The 17391-nt window shown below is 43.1% G+C and overlaps 1 protein-coding gene and 1 pseudogene across 1 annotated transcript; one reads left to right on the top strand and one right to left on the bottom strand.

Annotated features, from left to right (window-relative positions):
- Nucleotides 1-8774: 8774 nt before the first annotated feature.
- Nucleotides 8775-9666, bottom strand: LOC131678989 (deoxyuridine 5'-triphosphate nucleotidohydrolase). Its single transcript, XM_058959498.1, has 3 exons — nt 9491-9666; nt 9251-9438; nt 8775-9193 (listed from the first exon to the last, which is right to left on the bottom strand). Exons 2-3 carry the CDS (start codon nt 9352-9354, stop codon nt 8854-8856), a joined length of 444 nt encoding a protein of 147 aa, XP_058815481.1. The 5' UTR covers nt 9355-9438; nt 9491-9666; the 3' UTR covers nt 8775-8853.
- Nucleotides 9582-15733, top strand: LOC131679623 (serine/arginine-rich splicing factor 7-like; annotated as a pseudogene).
- The last annotated feature ends 1658 nt before the right edge of the window (nt 15734-17391 follow it).

The following is a 17391-nucleotide window of genomic DNA, read 5'->3' as shown; positions in this document are numbered from 1 at the left end:
GATTGGTTTCTTTTTGTTTCTTTTGTGTCCAGTCTTGTTCTAGTAACTAACATGGAGACAGGCGCGCGTCTCGTCGGTTGTGTGTTCGACGTGCAGGTTCGTTCGTTAGAAGTGCGGACTGGTATAAAATAAGCATTTCAGTTGGCATAACAGCGCGCGCAAATATTGGTATCATGGGGGTCGACAGCTTATTCAACCGTTCGAGGAGAGAGGCGCCAGTGCGTTGTTGTGCATACCGCACGAAATGCATACCGTTTCTTATAGTAATAACACTAATAAGTATTAGCATATTTGTTACGACGAAAGTCTCGAGACAGTAAAGGTAATCGCGTTTCACTGTATCATAGTGTTCTTGGAATGCCGTGTTTCGCCGGTGTCCAAAAATATGAAATAAAATCGTTTCACACGCCGTTTGATTCAATTGAACATAAGCAGCACTCCCGATAGTCGGCTCTCCGGAGTTAAAGTTGCATCCTTTATAAACCTTGAATTTTCAAATTGAATAAATAAATGATAAATCTATTATAAATTCTCGGCTGCCGGCTGCCCAGAGCAAAAAACACATGATAATACTTTCGAGAGTTACATAGATCGCATCACTTATCAAGGTGAATCCAGATTTGTGTAACTTTTTACCCCACCTCACAAACAAAAAACTCCTTCCCGTGGCAAACGTGGAGATGCAGAGGTATACACGGTCTCCAAAACAACGTTTGTTACACTAACATTCCTTTCCTTCCCCGATGACTGTAAGGACGTGGCCGGCGCCGTTATTGGCCTTTCAAAGTATAGAACTCTCGAAACGTGCACATTGAGGATGGATAGCTACTCCCAGGCCCCATCCGTTGATTCTATGTGCAATTTCGCTTGTTCTGGTCAATCACGGAGTAGCAACTACGAATTGTACGGTCATCATGCTCATGCTCAGAATACAGCGCATCTTCTGACACAATCGTTTTGTTGAAGATGCCTCCTAGAAGTAATTATGGAGAATTAACTCTTCAAAAAATAATTAGAGACTTGGCGTCATTAGCAAAGTTATTATTTTTATAATTTAAGTTACAAAAAAATCATCAAATGCTCATTAAACCTCGTCCTGACATACTAAAGACGTACAGAAAACGTCCTTTTTTATAATTTTCCTTCTATTTTTTGAAAAACAATGTGTGGTCAAAGCACATTTGAACTGATTTACTTTTTGGAACAGCATTATTTTTTATAAATTGCTAAAAATGTCAAAGGTTATCTAACAAAAACTTAAATAACTCATACCCCATTAGCCATAGCTATACACTTTCTTCAGAAAAATTACGCCCCCGAATTCGGCTCAACTATATAAAGTGTTTTCTGTACTTTTAAAATTTTGTAGATACTGAGTTTTGAAGAAAAATACTGAAAAGCACCAAAAATTTCACTTTTTACTAAGTTTTAATGGCCCTGCCGCTCTTATAATTCCAAATTTGTACAAACTAACTAACCAAACTTCTCCGTTTGGATCTCCAAAAAAATAAAAAATGCTGAAAAAATATCTAAGACAGTGCAGGACCGCTTCAACAGGCATAAATTTGAAATTTTATCCAAAATCGGCCCATTTTTCAAAAAATCAAAAGTCGCCACCAGTAGGAAGCGTTTTAGCAAACTCACTCCGAAGAAGAAAGTGGTCCTAATACCCTAACCTTTCATTTAAGAAGTGAGCCCGATGACAGTGTGTGCAATGCTTTATGGTCACACCTATGATATCCATAAATGACGTAGCATTATATGGGGGAGGGGGAGTTTTGTATTTTGTGATGGTGTGTGACGACAGGGCAAATCCCATCGTCTCAAGCCGTGATTTGGCTAAAAAGATCGGCATGTCGCACAGCTACGTCCAGAATGCAAATAAGAGAGCTGGACTACATACATACAAGGTACAGAACATCCCAAACCGCGATGAGCGGCAACAATCGACGGCTAAATCTCGGGCACGGAAGCTCTACGAGAAGATGCTGACAAAATATGGCTGCTGTGTGATGGACGCGAAACGTATATAAAAGCCGATTTTAAGCAAATACCGGGGTTGGAGTTTTTCACCGGCAAGAGCAAGTTCTATTTGGACGACAAATTTAAGAAGAAGAAAATGTCGAAGTTCGCCTCTAAATATCTCATTTGGCAGGCCATCTGCTCTTGCGGACTGAGGAGTGAGCCTTTCGTGACAAAGGGCACAGTAAATGGCGAGATCTACAAATCTGAGTGCCTCGAGAAGCGCCTTTTGCTGTTCTTGCAGCAGCACGACGAAGCTCCGCTATTTTGGACAGATTTGGCATCATGCCACTATTCTAAAAGTGTCCTGGAGTGGTATGAGGCCAATTCTGGCCATTTTGTTCCAAAGGACATGAATCCGCCAAACTGTCCGGAGCTGCGCCCGGTGAAGCAGTACTGGGCAATGATGAAGCGGGAACTTCGGAAGAGCAAGAAGACAGTCAAAGACGAGAAGGACATGTTTAGAAAATGAAAAAAAAACTGAGAAACTGGTACCGGATGACACTGTAAAGACTTTGATGGAGGGCATCAAGCGAAAATGCGTTCAATTTTACACCCAACGTTCCATCGATTAACTTTTCTTTTGATTATTGAAGTGAATATATGTATAAAACTTCCCTAAAAATTTGGTTTGATTTTAAACATTATAAGAAAATTGACATGACATTTTCGGTGTCGCAATAATTTCGTGTTCGCCCTTTAGTATGTTTACCGTATCAATTAACTGTCGATTGATCCGCTTTGAACCTAGAAGACAAAAAGGAGATTAGGAAGCGACAGAAGCGGATTCAATGCTAAATTTGGCAATATGACGCGGACCCCAAGGCCAAGAACAAGATGGTAAGATGATTTTCCATAGGATTACACAGACTAGATGACACGACGTTACACGCTCTCAACTTGTGCGATATAGTAGGTATGGTTGCTCCCGATGCCGATGTTCGTTTCCGTGAGCCATTTAGCTCCCTGCTTCATTTACTCGGTCTAGTTCCCAGCGGTGGACCTAGCCTACTCAACGGGCCAGCAAGTAGGTGCTGAGATGCATCCAGCGATTCCGGGTGGAGCGTAACTTCCGGTTCATTGGCACCCCAACGACCCACTGATAGCTATTCGACGCGTCGGTCCTGCGATGCCGGTGAAGCCAGACGCCCGGTTCACTGGCGCCCCGACGACCCGAACCCGGTGCTGCATCGCGTTCTATTCAACTGGTCCCCGGCGGTGGACCCAGTCTACATCGTTGCGGTTTCACGGCGGCGTTCTAGTCAATGGCGCTACTTTGTTGGTCTCTTCGTCACTTCCTCTGCAACTCGCAGAATATGCTCGTAACCACTCTGTTGACAGCGTCCCAGATATGCTCGTCGTGGCACATCTCTTCGACGATATTGTTCACTGTCACACCAGGCATACCCCTACGGACTTCTTCAAATCTAGGGCATTCGAAGACCACGTGTTCCGATGTCTCTTGCACGTTCACACACTCCGGGCAAGGGGGTGACGAAGCGTGTCCAAACCGATGCAGGTACTTCAAAAAAAAAAAAAAAAACAAAACACAAAACTGCGTCAAATGGAAGGTCACCTCTCCACCATGCTTCCTATGCACCCACGCCAACACATTTGGGATGAGTCGGTGGGTCCACCTTCCTTTCTCCGCGTTGCACCACTCTTGCTACCACTTAGCCAAAGAGCCCCCTCGGACCAATCTCCTTGCATTACGTGCCTTTCTCAGCTGGTAGCAATCCACGTTCTCAGCAAGAGTGATTCAGAGGGTAATCATCCCGGCTATTACGCTCGGTTACGGTTACGGTTCCGCTTTGAGTTCAGCGCAGCAGCCCAGACCGGTACGCTATACCTCAGTATTGAGGATAAGACATCCGCTAGTCAGAACGTGAAGTCATATCGACGGAAGCGAAAACAGCAGACTCGTCTTTTTCAGGACAAAAAGCGCCGCCTGGAAGAGTCTGAGAGAGAGAAGATGGAGCTGCTATATCGCTCTCAGGAAACGCGGGCGTTCTTCAAGAAGCTGAATGATTCTCGCAACGGTTTTGTGCAGCGGGCCGAAATGTGTAGATACAAGGAAGGTGGCATCTTGACGGACGAACGTGAGGTGGTCGAAAGGTGGAGGCAGTACTACAATGCACATCTGAATGGTGCGCAGGTGGACAATCGGGCGTTCGAGGAGGATGATTATGTCAGTGTCGCAGCCGATGGGGATGTACTGGCGTCCACTATGAATGAGGTTTACGAGGCTATTCAACAGCTCAAGAACAACAAGGCAGCTGGTAAGGATGGTCTAGGAGCGGAACTCTTCAAGGTGGGTCCGGAGAAACTGACGGAATGCATGCACCGAATAATCGAAAGAATCTGGGACAGAGAACAGCTACCGGAGGAGTGGAAGGAAGGGGTCATCACCCCGATATAAAAGAAAGGCGACAAATTGGACTGTGAAAACTACAGAGCGATCACAGAGTGACAAATGCCGCTTACAAAGTGCTATCCCAGATTCTGTTCCGGCGCCTATCACCGCTGGTAAATGGATTTGTCGGGAGTTATCAGGCCGGTTTCATCAACGGCAGATCAACAAACGACCAAATCTTTACTATAAAGCAAATCCTCCAAAAATGCCGTGAATACCAGGTCCCGACACATCACCTGTTCATCGACTTTAAAGCCGCATATGACACGGTGGACCGTGTGGAGCTATGGAAAATGATGGACGAGAACGGCTTCTCTGGGAAGCTGACAAGACTGATTAAGGCTACGATGGTAACGAACCGTTTGAAACACGCAGGGGACTAAGAAAAGGCGACGAGTTGTCCTGCCTGCTGTTCAATATAGCGCTGGGAGGTGTAATGCGAAGAGCGGGGTTCATCATGCGGGTCACGAGTTTCACGAGGTCCGGATAGTTCGTGTGCTTCGCTGACGACGTGGACATAATCGGTAGAAACAAGGAGACGGTAGCAGATCTGTATACCCGACTGAAGCGCGAAGCTGCACGAGTAGGACTGAAGATAAATGTGTCTAAGACGAAGTACGTGCTAGCTGGCGGAGCCGATCGCGATAGGGAACGCTTGTGCAGTAGTATTACGATAGACGGCGACGAGTTCATCTATCTAGGCTTATTGCTGACAATAACACCATCCGGGAGATCAGAAGGCGTATTATCTCTGGAAGTCGTACTTACTATGGGCTCCACAAAACTAAGATCCAGGAATCTTCACCACCGCACGAAATGCGCCATGTACAACACACTGATTAGACCGATGGTTCTCTACGGGCACGAAACGTGAACAATGCTCGAGGAGCATCTGCAAGCCAAGAGTGCTACGAAACATCTTCGGTGGTGTGCAGGAGGATGGCGTGTGGAGGAGAAGGATGAACCACGTACTTTCGCGGTAGCTCTATGGTGAGCCTAGTATCCGGAAAGTAGCTCAAGCTGGAAGGGTACGGTGGGCGGGGCATGTTGTGAGGATACCGGACAACAACCCCACCAAGTTGGTTTTCACCTCCAACCCGACAGGTACAAGACGGAGAGGAGCGCAGTATTCCCTGTGACTGAACCAAGTGGAGCAGAACCTTGCGAGTATCGGGCACCTGAGAGGTTGGAGACAAGCAGCAACTGACCCAGTGACGTGGCGGAATATTGTGGAACAGATTAAATAATGATAATATGATGTAGAATCAGGAAATAATAAAAATAATAGCACCCGCCATGAGACGTCTCGTAATGCCTCTTGCTCCTCCGTGATTCGTCATGACCCTTGCCAATGTGTTAGTTGTCCTCGCAGCCTTCTCATATACATAGTCGATATGGCTGTTGTAATTTAACCGATCGCCGACCGTCGCACCCAGGTGCTTCAGCGCACGCATCGGTAGAATGGATTGTCCCCCGACGCTGATTTCGATACACTGGATTTTTTTACAGTTGCTGACCAGCACTACCTTGATCTTGTGGTGAGCCGGTGCGATGCCTATTATCTCCGCCGTCAACATCTCCACCTCCTCAAGGGTCTCGCCGGTTATCGTCAGGACAACATCATCTGCAAAGCCGACTCCCCTGGACGTCCGGTTCGCTGGTGCCCCGACAACCCGCGACTGGTGGGTTCCCATCACGGTCTACTCAGTCTAGTCGCTGGTGGTGTATCTAGCTTACGCCGACGGAGAGTTCCCTGACGAAAGAAGTTCACTCGATTCGATTCTTCTTGGTTTTTGGTTATATTTATATCGGGTCAACCGGTAGGGTGCCGTGGTCGGTCTGGCGATTCCGGGGGAAGTGTGGCGTCCGGTTCGCTGGCGCCTCGGCGATTCATACCCGGTGCTTTATCGCGGTCTACTCGACTAGTCCCGGACGGTGAATCTAGCCTAGAGTATCCCGGCGGTGATTACCCTCCCGAAACCGTTCGCTGTTCATCACGCAATTTCCGCTGTAAGGCAGCCATGATCTACGTCACCACTTGTCATTTTGTAGACGACATTATCCGGGTTGATGTCCGGCCCTCCCGTTTCGAGCATCTGTTTCTGTGATCCTCGGACATTCAAAGACCATTTGGTTCGGTGTCTCCTCCACAGTCGCACACTCCGAGCACAACGGTGACGTTGCGTGCTCGAACCGATGAAGATACATTCTGAAGCAGTTGTTGACCGGCAGAAACTGTGTCAGGTGGAAGCTCATCTCTACGTGCTTTCTATTGACTTATTCTGTACTGCCCCATTTCTTCTGCCATCGATGATTCTTACTATCTTCCTCACGTTTCTGGTGTTTCTTCGATTGTAGCACTCGATGACGCATACTGCCTAAGACGATATTGTTCTGAATGAACTCGCTACTCGTACGGTCATCAACCGGAATGTCCTTTTCAGCTTTTCACGGTTTCGCTTGGTTTTCAGCGCAGCACCTTAGGCTAGAACCCCACATCGGAGTATCGATGACGATACAGTAGATAGCAGATGTCTCGTGCTGCTTCTCGGATCGCCGACGTTTGGCATGATTCTCGCTATTGCGTTCGTTGCCTTCGCCGACATTTCTCAGGCGTTGTCGACGTGGTTGTTGAAGCTCAACCGGTCATCGATTATCAATCCCAATTGCTTCAGTGCACGCTTCTATGCAACTACGTGTCCTCCGACGTCGATCTGCATCCGCTGAGCCGCTTTGCAGTTACTGACCAACAACACTTCCATCTTGTGGTGCAGTATTTGCAGCTTCAGCTCTCGATCGCGTCAATTGTCTCCGTCACCGACACCTCCACTTCTTCAAATGTCACACGTCGTCCGCGAAACCCACTATTTTTTTATTTTCATGGTCAGCCGCAGTGTTGAGACCCCATCGTACATCCCGCTCCAAAGAGTTGGACCGAGAGTGGAACCCTAATGAAGGCCCGCTGTGACTCGCATTAACTTCTGCCCTTCGCTTGTCTCGTACAGTAGCACTCTGCTCTGGAAGTTTCTCTTCAGGATCTGGCACAGGTAGTCGGGAAATCTCATTCTATGCGCTCCCAACTGGCGCTGTTAAATGCATTATTCACATATATTGTGGCTACAGCGCAGTATCGATCTCCTCTTCACTTCTGTTTGTATGCCTTCTCAGTATTTCCGAGCACTGTCTGAATTGCCTCTACTGTCGATGGTTCTTTGCGAAATCCAAACTACTTGGACAATCCGCGCTCACCCTCCCTGCATTTCGTCAGCCTGTTAAGGATGATTCTTCCCTAGCTTTGGCAGCAAAACAAGCTTCTGTACGTTCCACATTTCGGAGAAGTTGCCTTCATTTAAACACTTCTGCAGCACCATCCTGAACAAGTCCGGATAAACCAGGATCGCTGCGTACAGCACTACGTTTGGTATATTCCATTCCATTCAATGCTTCTGTGGGCTCATCATTAGTCACATGCCGATCGTCCGTGTTTGCTTCTTCCTTTTCGCCGTACGGTATCGGTGGCCAGGTAGTTGTATCGTGCTTCGGGAAGAGACCCTCAACGATTATGTTCAGCTAACCCGGACATATTTTGACTGGGGTCCACGAGCGCTTAATTTTCGCCATCACGACTCGGTACGTGTCGCCCCAAGGGTTGGCGCCTACTTCTCGGCACAGCTCCTTATGGCAATCTGATTTGCTAAGTCCGATCTCCCGTTTTAAAGCGACCCTAGCTCCCCGAAACGCTGCGTTGGGCTCTTCTCTATCTGGCTCCGATATTGCTCTCTGAGTTCACCTTCTGGATCTGAGACAAGCGGCGTGGAGCGTTTCGTTCCACCAGTAAGCTGGGCGCTCTATTTTCCGTGGCTCCAGTTATCGCGGCATTGTGGCCCCACAACTCATCATAATCCTTCTTGTTAGATCAGCCGCATCTACGTTCTCGGTGTCGCCGTTCGGCCAAAGTGCCTCAACGAAGAGGTTACAGTTGAAGGCTTTAGCCGTCCCTTTTCGCTCGCCGGCCATCCCCCTCCGTGCTGCAGCAGGGTTCCGTTGACCAATAGCCGGTACTCGCTATGCGTATACGTTTCGCATACTCTCCAATTCATGTCCGCTGTCACTGAAAGACTACAGAACGTGACGTCGATGATCTGCCTCCCGTGTCTCCGAAATGTACCAATGCACAATCGTACATCTAACTTCGCTAGAGCTTCCTGCAGGATACACCCTCTTGTGTTGGTTAATATGTTCAATACCTAATCGCTACACATTTTCGCTGAATTTGCAAAGTGCACTCCCATATCGAGAACAAAGCCATCAAAACGAAAATATCAGAAAAACATTCATGTTTATAAAAGTAACATTTTATTGAGATACATTAAATCTTAGAACTATATCCAAATTCCCCCGATACCCGCTATCATAGATCACTGCGTCCCGGTCGAACCGAAACCACCACTTCCGCGCTCCGTTTCCGTCAGACTGCCGACTTCCTCCAGCTCCGGATAGAAGATCCGTTCACAAATAAACTGCGCAATACGGTCTCCGCGTGCGACCTTAAACTCAACGTCGGAGTGATTGAACAGAACCACGCCCAGATTTCCTCGATAGTCTTCGTCCACAACGCCGGCACCGACATCGATGAAATTTTTCACCGCCAGCCCGGAACGAGGGGCAACGCGACCGTAGCATCCCTCCGGCACCTGTACCTGAATGTCGGTCATCACCAGCTGTTTGCCTCGGGCAGGAACCGTGTACTCGTATGCACTAGAAGAGGGAAATTTTCATCATTGTGTGGAGTCCATAGAGGCTTGCAATATATACCTTTTCAGATCGAATCCTGCTGCTTTCTCGGAGCCCTTGGTTGGTGCATATGCCTGGTCCGTCAGTTTAGCAAAGCGCAAGACGCATCTTGTTTCCGGTTTCATAGCTATAGATTTGAACTGAAGTTTACCAAGTGGCAAATGGGGACAAGTAGCTCTTGTAAACGCAATCCAACAACACAAGAACAACTAATACATCAAGTTAGTCATAATTATACTGGATAAATGAAGAATTACATACCTAAACAGTAACCTTCCTTGATTTAAATCACACAAATTGAACAGGTACCAAAGATGTAAAGATACAATAAACTGTACGTGTAGAGAACAAAATGCAAAAGGTAACTGCAAACTAATTTGGGCGCGAAATTTTGAAATGTTCAGTTGCGTTTCAGTACAACAAGAAACTGGAAGAACTCCGAATAAAACTGAGAGAAAACTGTTCCTGTAAACTCATGGATTGAATACTGGACCAAACCTGTTGACATAAGTTAACGAAGAGTGTATATTGGACTTAACCAACCCACATTACTTTTACAGTAAACGGCAAGTTACGGCGGATAGCCTAGAACAACGTTTCAATCAGAGCTGCCAGATTATTTTTTTGAAAATCTGTATCCTCGTTACAAAAAATCTGTTTTTGTCTGTATTGAATGAAGAAAAAGAATTTTGATGATTGATTCCCATTTATAAGCCTCAAGTATTGTCTACTATAAATTCATGCATTAAACCGGAATTTAAATTGTGTACTTTAAAGTAATCTGTACATTTCTCAACTCAAGTTTTTAATTTTTTAAAAGTGTTATGGTTCATTTGACAATTATTTATTGAAAAAACGGCCAAAGTTAATGAAAATGATTTCAGAAAGGGTCCGCCAATTGAAAATTCTTAAAATCTGTGTTAATCTGTATTGTGTATTGAAAATCTGTATTAAATCTGTATTCTGTATCAGGTCTGTTTCTGTCCTTAAAAATCTGTATAATACAGATAAATCTGTATAAATGGCAGCTCTGGTTTCAATAGCCTACCGATCGCCAGCATCTAGTTTAACCTGCCTGTCCGCCATTTCGTTTACTGGGAATTGATCGATTGTACACGGCAAAATTGCAATACCCATTGTATGAGTACAATATATCCATATTATCGGAGCTTGAAATTACCTAGGATAGGATCCGCCAGCTGGCTTCTTCTTATATTTTACTAATCCCTGTTGAAAACGACATACCCCCACTCGACCAATGTTGCCAAAATATTTGTTTTGTTTCGGTCGTATATTTGTTCTGATTAAAATATTCTATATTATGTACCAATTTCATGGAAAAATCAAAGATTTTGTCTTTATATCCGCATTTAAACGATCATAACGTTTTTTCCATCGGAATACAGCAAAACAAAATAATATATATTCGTTGTTGGACATTACGAAAAATATCTTCACGCCTCTTCATTTTTGTAAGTTGCTTTCTGAGTCAAGCAACCTCTGTCACAAGAATAATTTTCTCTGTTCGGATTTATATTAAATATTCTAAAACTACTTTTCTGCAAGGTTTAATTTTTGTTTTGGAGGAATGTATAGGTTTTTACATGTGATTGTTTCGGAGAAAACAGCAGTAGAAAATACACTCTCCTATTTACACCGATGATCGATTCAGTTGAAAACTGTAAAATTCAACTGTATCGATAATACCAAAGGAAGAACAAGAAGCGACTTCCGGGATAACTTTCTCCCTGTTTGCTCAGTACTTCCAATTTACTCGGTACTGGAACAAAGACAATTTTTACATGATGTTCAAAATATTTTCATACTTACGCTACACAGCCTGTTGATTTCGAAAAGAGGCATTTCCGCATTACTCCGCACACAGAACAGAATCCACGATAACCGCGCTACCGGATCTCTCGGGAATTTCAGTTCTGGATAATATGTTTGATTTCGTCTGCCAAATAATGCCTGCACTTCATAATTACAGACGGATGTTATAGAAAGAAAGCGGTATCTCGAGAAAACAAAAAAATCAACACGGTTAACAATCGTCGTTTTATGTTTGATATCACAATATGACAACACTTCCAAGCAGCCCTTTGGTACTTTTAGTTTCCAAGCCGAAGGTTTGCCTATGTCACTTTCGTCCAATCACGAGCTGGTTCAGAATTGGTTCAAAAACAGAAGACAGAGCTGGCGGATCCTATCCTAGGAAATTACCAAAGACAAGACGAGACAATCGACTTCTTATTTTTCCTTCGACATTCTTCTTTTTGCACAATTTCACCCTGCCAAAATATTCCGAACAGTGTTGCTATTTTTATTAATGAAAATAGAGTCTTGTTTATTTATTTTATGTCGGCAATATTTTGTATCTTGAATCCACTTGGTCTGCCCCTAGTGCCCATTCAAAATTGCCATTTTATGGCAACAAAACGCATTTAACGTTGCTGATTTTGACTAATGCATCACAAGTATTCTGTCCCTATCTTCTTGAGCATGTAAAATAACTCGTTGCCACACTTGCTAGTAGGTAGATTTGGCTTCACTCCCCAGTTAAACTCATTCCGGAAGCGGGTCGGATTTCTGAATGGAGTCAGTATGGTTTCTAACTCAAGTGTAACAACCGATTCCGACTGCATCGATTTCCGAATCGGTTGTTGCATTTGAGCTGGAATCTAGGGGTAGATCACTTGTGATGCATTTTTAAAAATCAGCTAAATTAAATGCATATCTTTCCATCAAAATAGAAATTCGTAATGCATTTTGCGTTGCATGCAATATATTTTGCGGTGCGTGTAAGACGTCAAAACCCTACAAAAAATTAGCCTTACATTCAACAAAACGTCGAACAAAGTGAATCAGCGTAGGACGTTTGTTTAACAAACTTTTCTGCGAGGGAGTGCAAAGTTGATGTAGAAATGGAAATTAAATGCATTTTTTTCTAATTTGATGCAAATTTGTTATACATTTTTAGAGTGATCTGCCCCTAGGACGTTCCCCTCGACTAATTCCCATTTTTGTATCAACGTTGCACACTCTCGCTGAAAAATTTGTTTAACAAACGGCCTGCGCTGATTCACTTTGGTCGACGTTTTGTTGAATGTTGGGTTAGGACTATAATAAATTCCCATTTTAACGAAAAGAAATGTATTTAATTTCGATGCATTTTGAAAAATCAGCGAAATTAAATGCATTTCTTTCCATCAAAATAGAAATTCAAAATGTATTTTGCGTTGCGTGCAATGTATTTTGCGTTGCGTGTAAGACGTCAAACCCCTACAAAAAACTAGCCCAACACAACGCCGAACAAAGTGGATCAGCGTAGGACTATTGTTAAACAAATTTTTGTGCGAGAGAGTGCAAAGTTGATGCAAAAATGGAAATTAAATACATTTTTTCTACTTTGATGCAAATTTGTTATACATTCCTAGAGTGATCTGCCCCTAGTGCCCATTCAAAATTGCTATTTTATGGCAACAAAACGCATTTAACGTTGCTGATTTTGACTAATGCATCACAAGTATTCTGCCCCTATCTTCTTGAGCATGTAAAACAACTCATTGACACACTTGCTAGTAGGTAGATTTGGCTTCACTCCCTAGTTAAACTCATTCCGGGAGCGGGTCGGATTTCTGAATGGAGTCAGTATGGTTTCTAACTCAAGTGTAACAACCGATTCCGACTCCATCGGTTTCAGAATCGGTTGTTGCATTTAAGCTGGAATGTATTCTGTGCAAGTCTTTATATTGCGCACTTTCCACCAACTTGGACTCCGCAAAGTACGGAGTGATCTCAAAACTGGGAGCTGTCAAAACACATGTATTTCAAGTGATAGAGATGGTACTTTCATAGACAGACCAGTCGAACTAACCAGTCTGTGACAAAAATTTAAAAGGAGAGTGCTAATTGCGCCCCAGTCACCGCGGAAAGCAGAAAGTTAGCAAAAGTTGAGCAAAGCGAAATTGATTCTGGCAGAGTTTCTGCCAGTATTTTGCGCGATTTGTGCGAGAATTCTGGCACAGAATTCGCACAAATGCAACAACTGTTTCTAATAGAAGCGGTTAAACTAACCGATGCTGCCCCCTTTTAGCCAAAGTCCAGCGAGGAATGTGCGGCCAGAATTTCTGTACGCTTCCAGCCACATCTTTGTCAGATGTTTTGCTCGATTCGTGCTAAATTCAACCAGGTAGAAATACACACTTAATTTTTTCTGACGAATCTCAGAATTTTTTGCCTCTTTTGCCGAGAACTTAACAGCTGAGATTCAGCAAACAATTTTTTATTCTGAGATCTCAGTAAGAGTGACGTTTGAGTGCTGAGACTCAGAAGTTATTTCACCGAAAATCAGCTAACTAATCTCACTTTACTGAGATATCATTTTCTAAATTTGCTGTCTATACAGCTGTTGGGAAATTACCGAGACAATTTGAGTGTGTATGGATCATTAGGGGTGTGCGGGTTAATGCATATTCTGATGCAGATTAGTACCGTGAGTTAATATCCCAGTCCTTTTTCAATTTTTAGGACCGAAACTATTGAAAAAAAAAACATTTTTTAGTTTGTTTCCTTTTAGTACAATAACGCATCCAAACCCATGCGACTTGCACGACTCTATAGGTTGCTTTATCAGATCTACCATAGTTTGCAGATGAAACTTGGGATGGCAGGCTGCTAGCGAATTGCAAAAGTACCAGATACCAGATCATGCTGTGTGGGGTGCTGTCCCGGTTAACAATGAGGCGAACGAGATATTTGCAGATACGTCATTTAGTAGGACAACTCGTCGCTGTTGTGCTATCTTATGACAAGCGCCATTTTGCACATTTCGAGAAAAACGATTTTTAAAGTTTGAGATTCAATATCATGAATCTTATAAATGGTAGAAACAATTCAGAAAAGACAATTGATGCTTCTACCTATTCTGTACTAATCTCTCAAATATTACGAAGATCGGTTGACTATGTTGCGAGTTTTCACTAGAAATATAAACAAAAGTCGCACTCACACGTGTCATAGGTGTGTATTGATGAAAAAATTTGTATGACGTGTCATAATCGTGCATGGAAAATTTTCCAAAGAAAAAAATCACCAGTTATGAACTTTTATTCATATCTTTGGTTTCATTTGGTCTATAAACAATCGGTTAGATGCATTTTGAAGGAAATGAGTCAGGGAATCTAGAAAAAATAGTTATTTTTAGTTACAGTGTTGCCAAATAGGCAATATTTCCAGTTTAAAGCTAAAACTGCGTTTTTCTCCCAATACATGTATTTTTCTGATGAAAATTTTTATGCCATTGTGTTCCTACGACATTTTTACACATAAAAGCAACTAAAATTTTATAATAACTTGAGCCAATCCCAAGATATAATGATTTGAAGCAAAAAACTCACAATTTCTAATCACTTTTCTCGCTATATTTCAGTAACCAAGCAAAATTTCAAAATTCTGGAAACGCCATCTTGTAGAGATTCGTTGGACGAGTAATGTGGCATATTTAACTCAGTTTACCCCAAAATGGCGTTTGTCATAAGATAGCACAACAGTGACGAACTGTCAGTTTGTTGGTTGAATTTAATTTGGTTTTTTTAAATTTAAAAATCAGAAAAGAATAATTAAGGTTTAAGAATGATACGAGTGTACTCGTAACGACACCCGCTATCAATACATATGAAGGACTGACAACATTTTTCCAAATTAAAGATCCCTATTGCCAGGATCTTTGCTCGGTTTATTTCAGAGTTATGCCAGGGTTTTGCTCGGTTCCTGCCAAAGTTTGCCAGAAAACGTGAGCGAAACCTCCCACTGAGACTTCCAAAAAATTGTTTCAAAATCGTTCAACACGGGTCCAACGATCGAAATGTCACGCTATCCTCACAAAACTTTGTTGATGTTTAGGTTTGAGAGCTAGCCAATAACGCCAGCAAGCAGAAGGATGGGATCCGCTAAGCAACGTGTAGGTTGCTCGCAATTCATCCGGGTTGTAGAATTTGAAGATTCTCAGGATGCAGAGGATTCGGCGCGTGGTCTGGATGGACGAACAATCTGCTGCCGTCGTGCTCGTGTCGAACTGCCTACCGGCAAGGGCGGTCGTGGTTTTCGCGGTGGTTTTGGTGGTGGTGGCGGACCACCGCATGACAAAGGAGGTCGTGGTAACTTCCATCCGGACGACACATGCTACGAGTGTGGAGAGCGAGGTCATTATGCCCGGGATTATACCAAAGGACGCAAGAGATCTCGCAGCCGCAGTCCACGTTCGCGCTCTCATGAGCTTCGAACTCATTGAAACAGCTACAGCCGAAGTCCTCAAGGGGCTACAAACGCCGTACCCGATCCAAGACACCAAGGAAGACAACCCGCGATCTTTCGACTTTCGTGATTATACTAAATCGTCATTCCGAGACCCACTCCTAGAGCCGCTCGCGAACACCTCGCTTGGCAACCAGATCACGCTTCAGATCGCATTGTCGCAATAGCGGGACTTAACATCACGAATGAAAACGATTCGTCTTCAGCGTCGAACGCCGTACTGCAACTAGCACTTTGTCCACGGAACTACGTGACTGCTAGGCACCCGGAAGCGATTACAGAAATTAAGATTTCAAACTACACACAAAAACTTCAGAAACCAGAAATTATATCGAGCTGTCTAGTTGGTGAAATTGTAAACGTCTTCTCGGAAATCCTCAGCGAAGCATTTTAAACTTAAATGAATTACTTTCTAATAAAACACTTTCGATTTCAGAGAAATATGAAAAATAGTCCAGCAATTAACCGTCTGAAAAGACCAACTAATACACCTTGTCCAAGACAGAATTTCTGCAGTTTTCCAGTTCTTTGAGCAGTTTCTCCGAACCATATAGAAACTTATAGAAGATTGTGAGTCCTTCCATTCGTTGAAAAATGAAGTTACTTTTCCTTGAACTGAAAAATAGCTTTAGGTACCAGGTTATAGTTAACATTAATAAAATTACAAAGAAACTTGCGCCCCTTTCCAATGAATTCACCAGAACAAGCCACAAATGCTATCTAATGTTTGTATAGGAACACAAACCTTCGACCTAAACATTGACCCCAGTAATTAAAGAATCTTTCGAATTCACGTAAAGCTCACTGTTTACGTGAATTCGAAATGTGGTGGGTCACAAAACTATGAATTGTTAGTTACTCTTGCTGATGCTTAAAAATTACCTCCGCAGTCCCATTCAAGACCAAGAAAAGTAATTTTTAGAGCAGTAAAATCCTGGTTCTGATTGTAATCTAGAAAAACAGTTAATAAGAACAAAATCATATATCAAGCATATAGTAAATGTTTGGCAGTTGTTCGTTTATCTGAGAAAATAAAATGAACCACATAATGAATAAATAATTAGAGTAATATTAATAATATTAGTGTATTTGTGTAATATCAGTCGTCAAGGTCTTCGTTTCTGTTTTCAGATTATTTTGGGTAATTTAGGTTAATTTTAATAAATTGGGCAACAAATGTTCCTGTTCTCTGCAGAATTCGAGCGCCGATATGTCAGAACTGACTGGAGTCTATTGCTGTTTCATCTGATTTTTGCTTATCATATTGTGGTGGGAATGTTCAGCTTACGCGTTGATCCATCAACGTAATGCTGTACGTGATACGACCGGTGGTTATTCTAGCTAGTGATCCAGGTTCAAATTAAGAGGGTACTGTCGTTGAGCGTCCCAAAGGATACGACAGGTACCTGTAGGAATGTGCTTTCGAAATCTCCATCCGAGATACAATGGTCGATTCGGATGCGCCGTGCGGTGCCTGAAATTTTACGTGAAATTCTTACTTCAGTAGACAGCGTAGACGTATTCACAGACTTCGGTTGTTCTTGTACGGGTACTAGCTTTTTGCGATTTTCGAAAGTCTCAAAATGTTTCATTAGCAGTTCATGTTGGTTAAACATTAAACTTGAAGTAATAAGATTGGTAAATAGAAACCTGTCATGTAGATTAAACTATGCAAAGGCTGGGCTGAAGTTTTGTTTCATAGCGTAGCCGATTGATTATCTTCAGTTCCACTGGCTATTGAACATAATTTGAATGTTGGTAATTCCGGAATATAGCTTTTCTGAAATTGCAAACCTTATATCGCAACGAGTCAAACAAAATCTATTGAGTGGATTGAATACCTTCAC

The sequence above is a fragment of the Topomyia yanbarensis genome, chromosome 2, assembly GCF_030247195.1.
Source record: "Topomyia yanbarensis strain Yona2022 chromosome 2, ASM3024719v1, whole genome shotgun sequence".
NCBI lineage: Eukaryota > Metazoa > Arthropoda > Insecta > Diptera > Culicidae > Topomyia > Topomyia yanbarensis.
This window is presented reverse-complemented; position numbering and strand designations above follow the sequence as displayed.

Excerpts from the sequence above, each read along its gene's own strand:
- LOC131678989 (XM_058959498.1), bottom strand. The coding sequence starts at position 9,354 with ATGAAACCGGAAACAAGATGCGTCTTGCGCTTTGCTAAACTGACGGAC. Across the intron at positions 9,194-9,250 it reads GCAGGATTCGATCTGAAAAG|TGCATACGAGTACACGGTTC; the intron begins GTATATATTGCA and ends TCCCTCTTCTAG.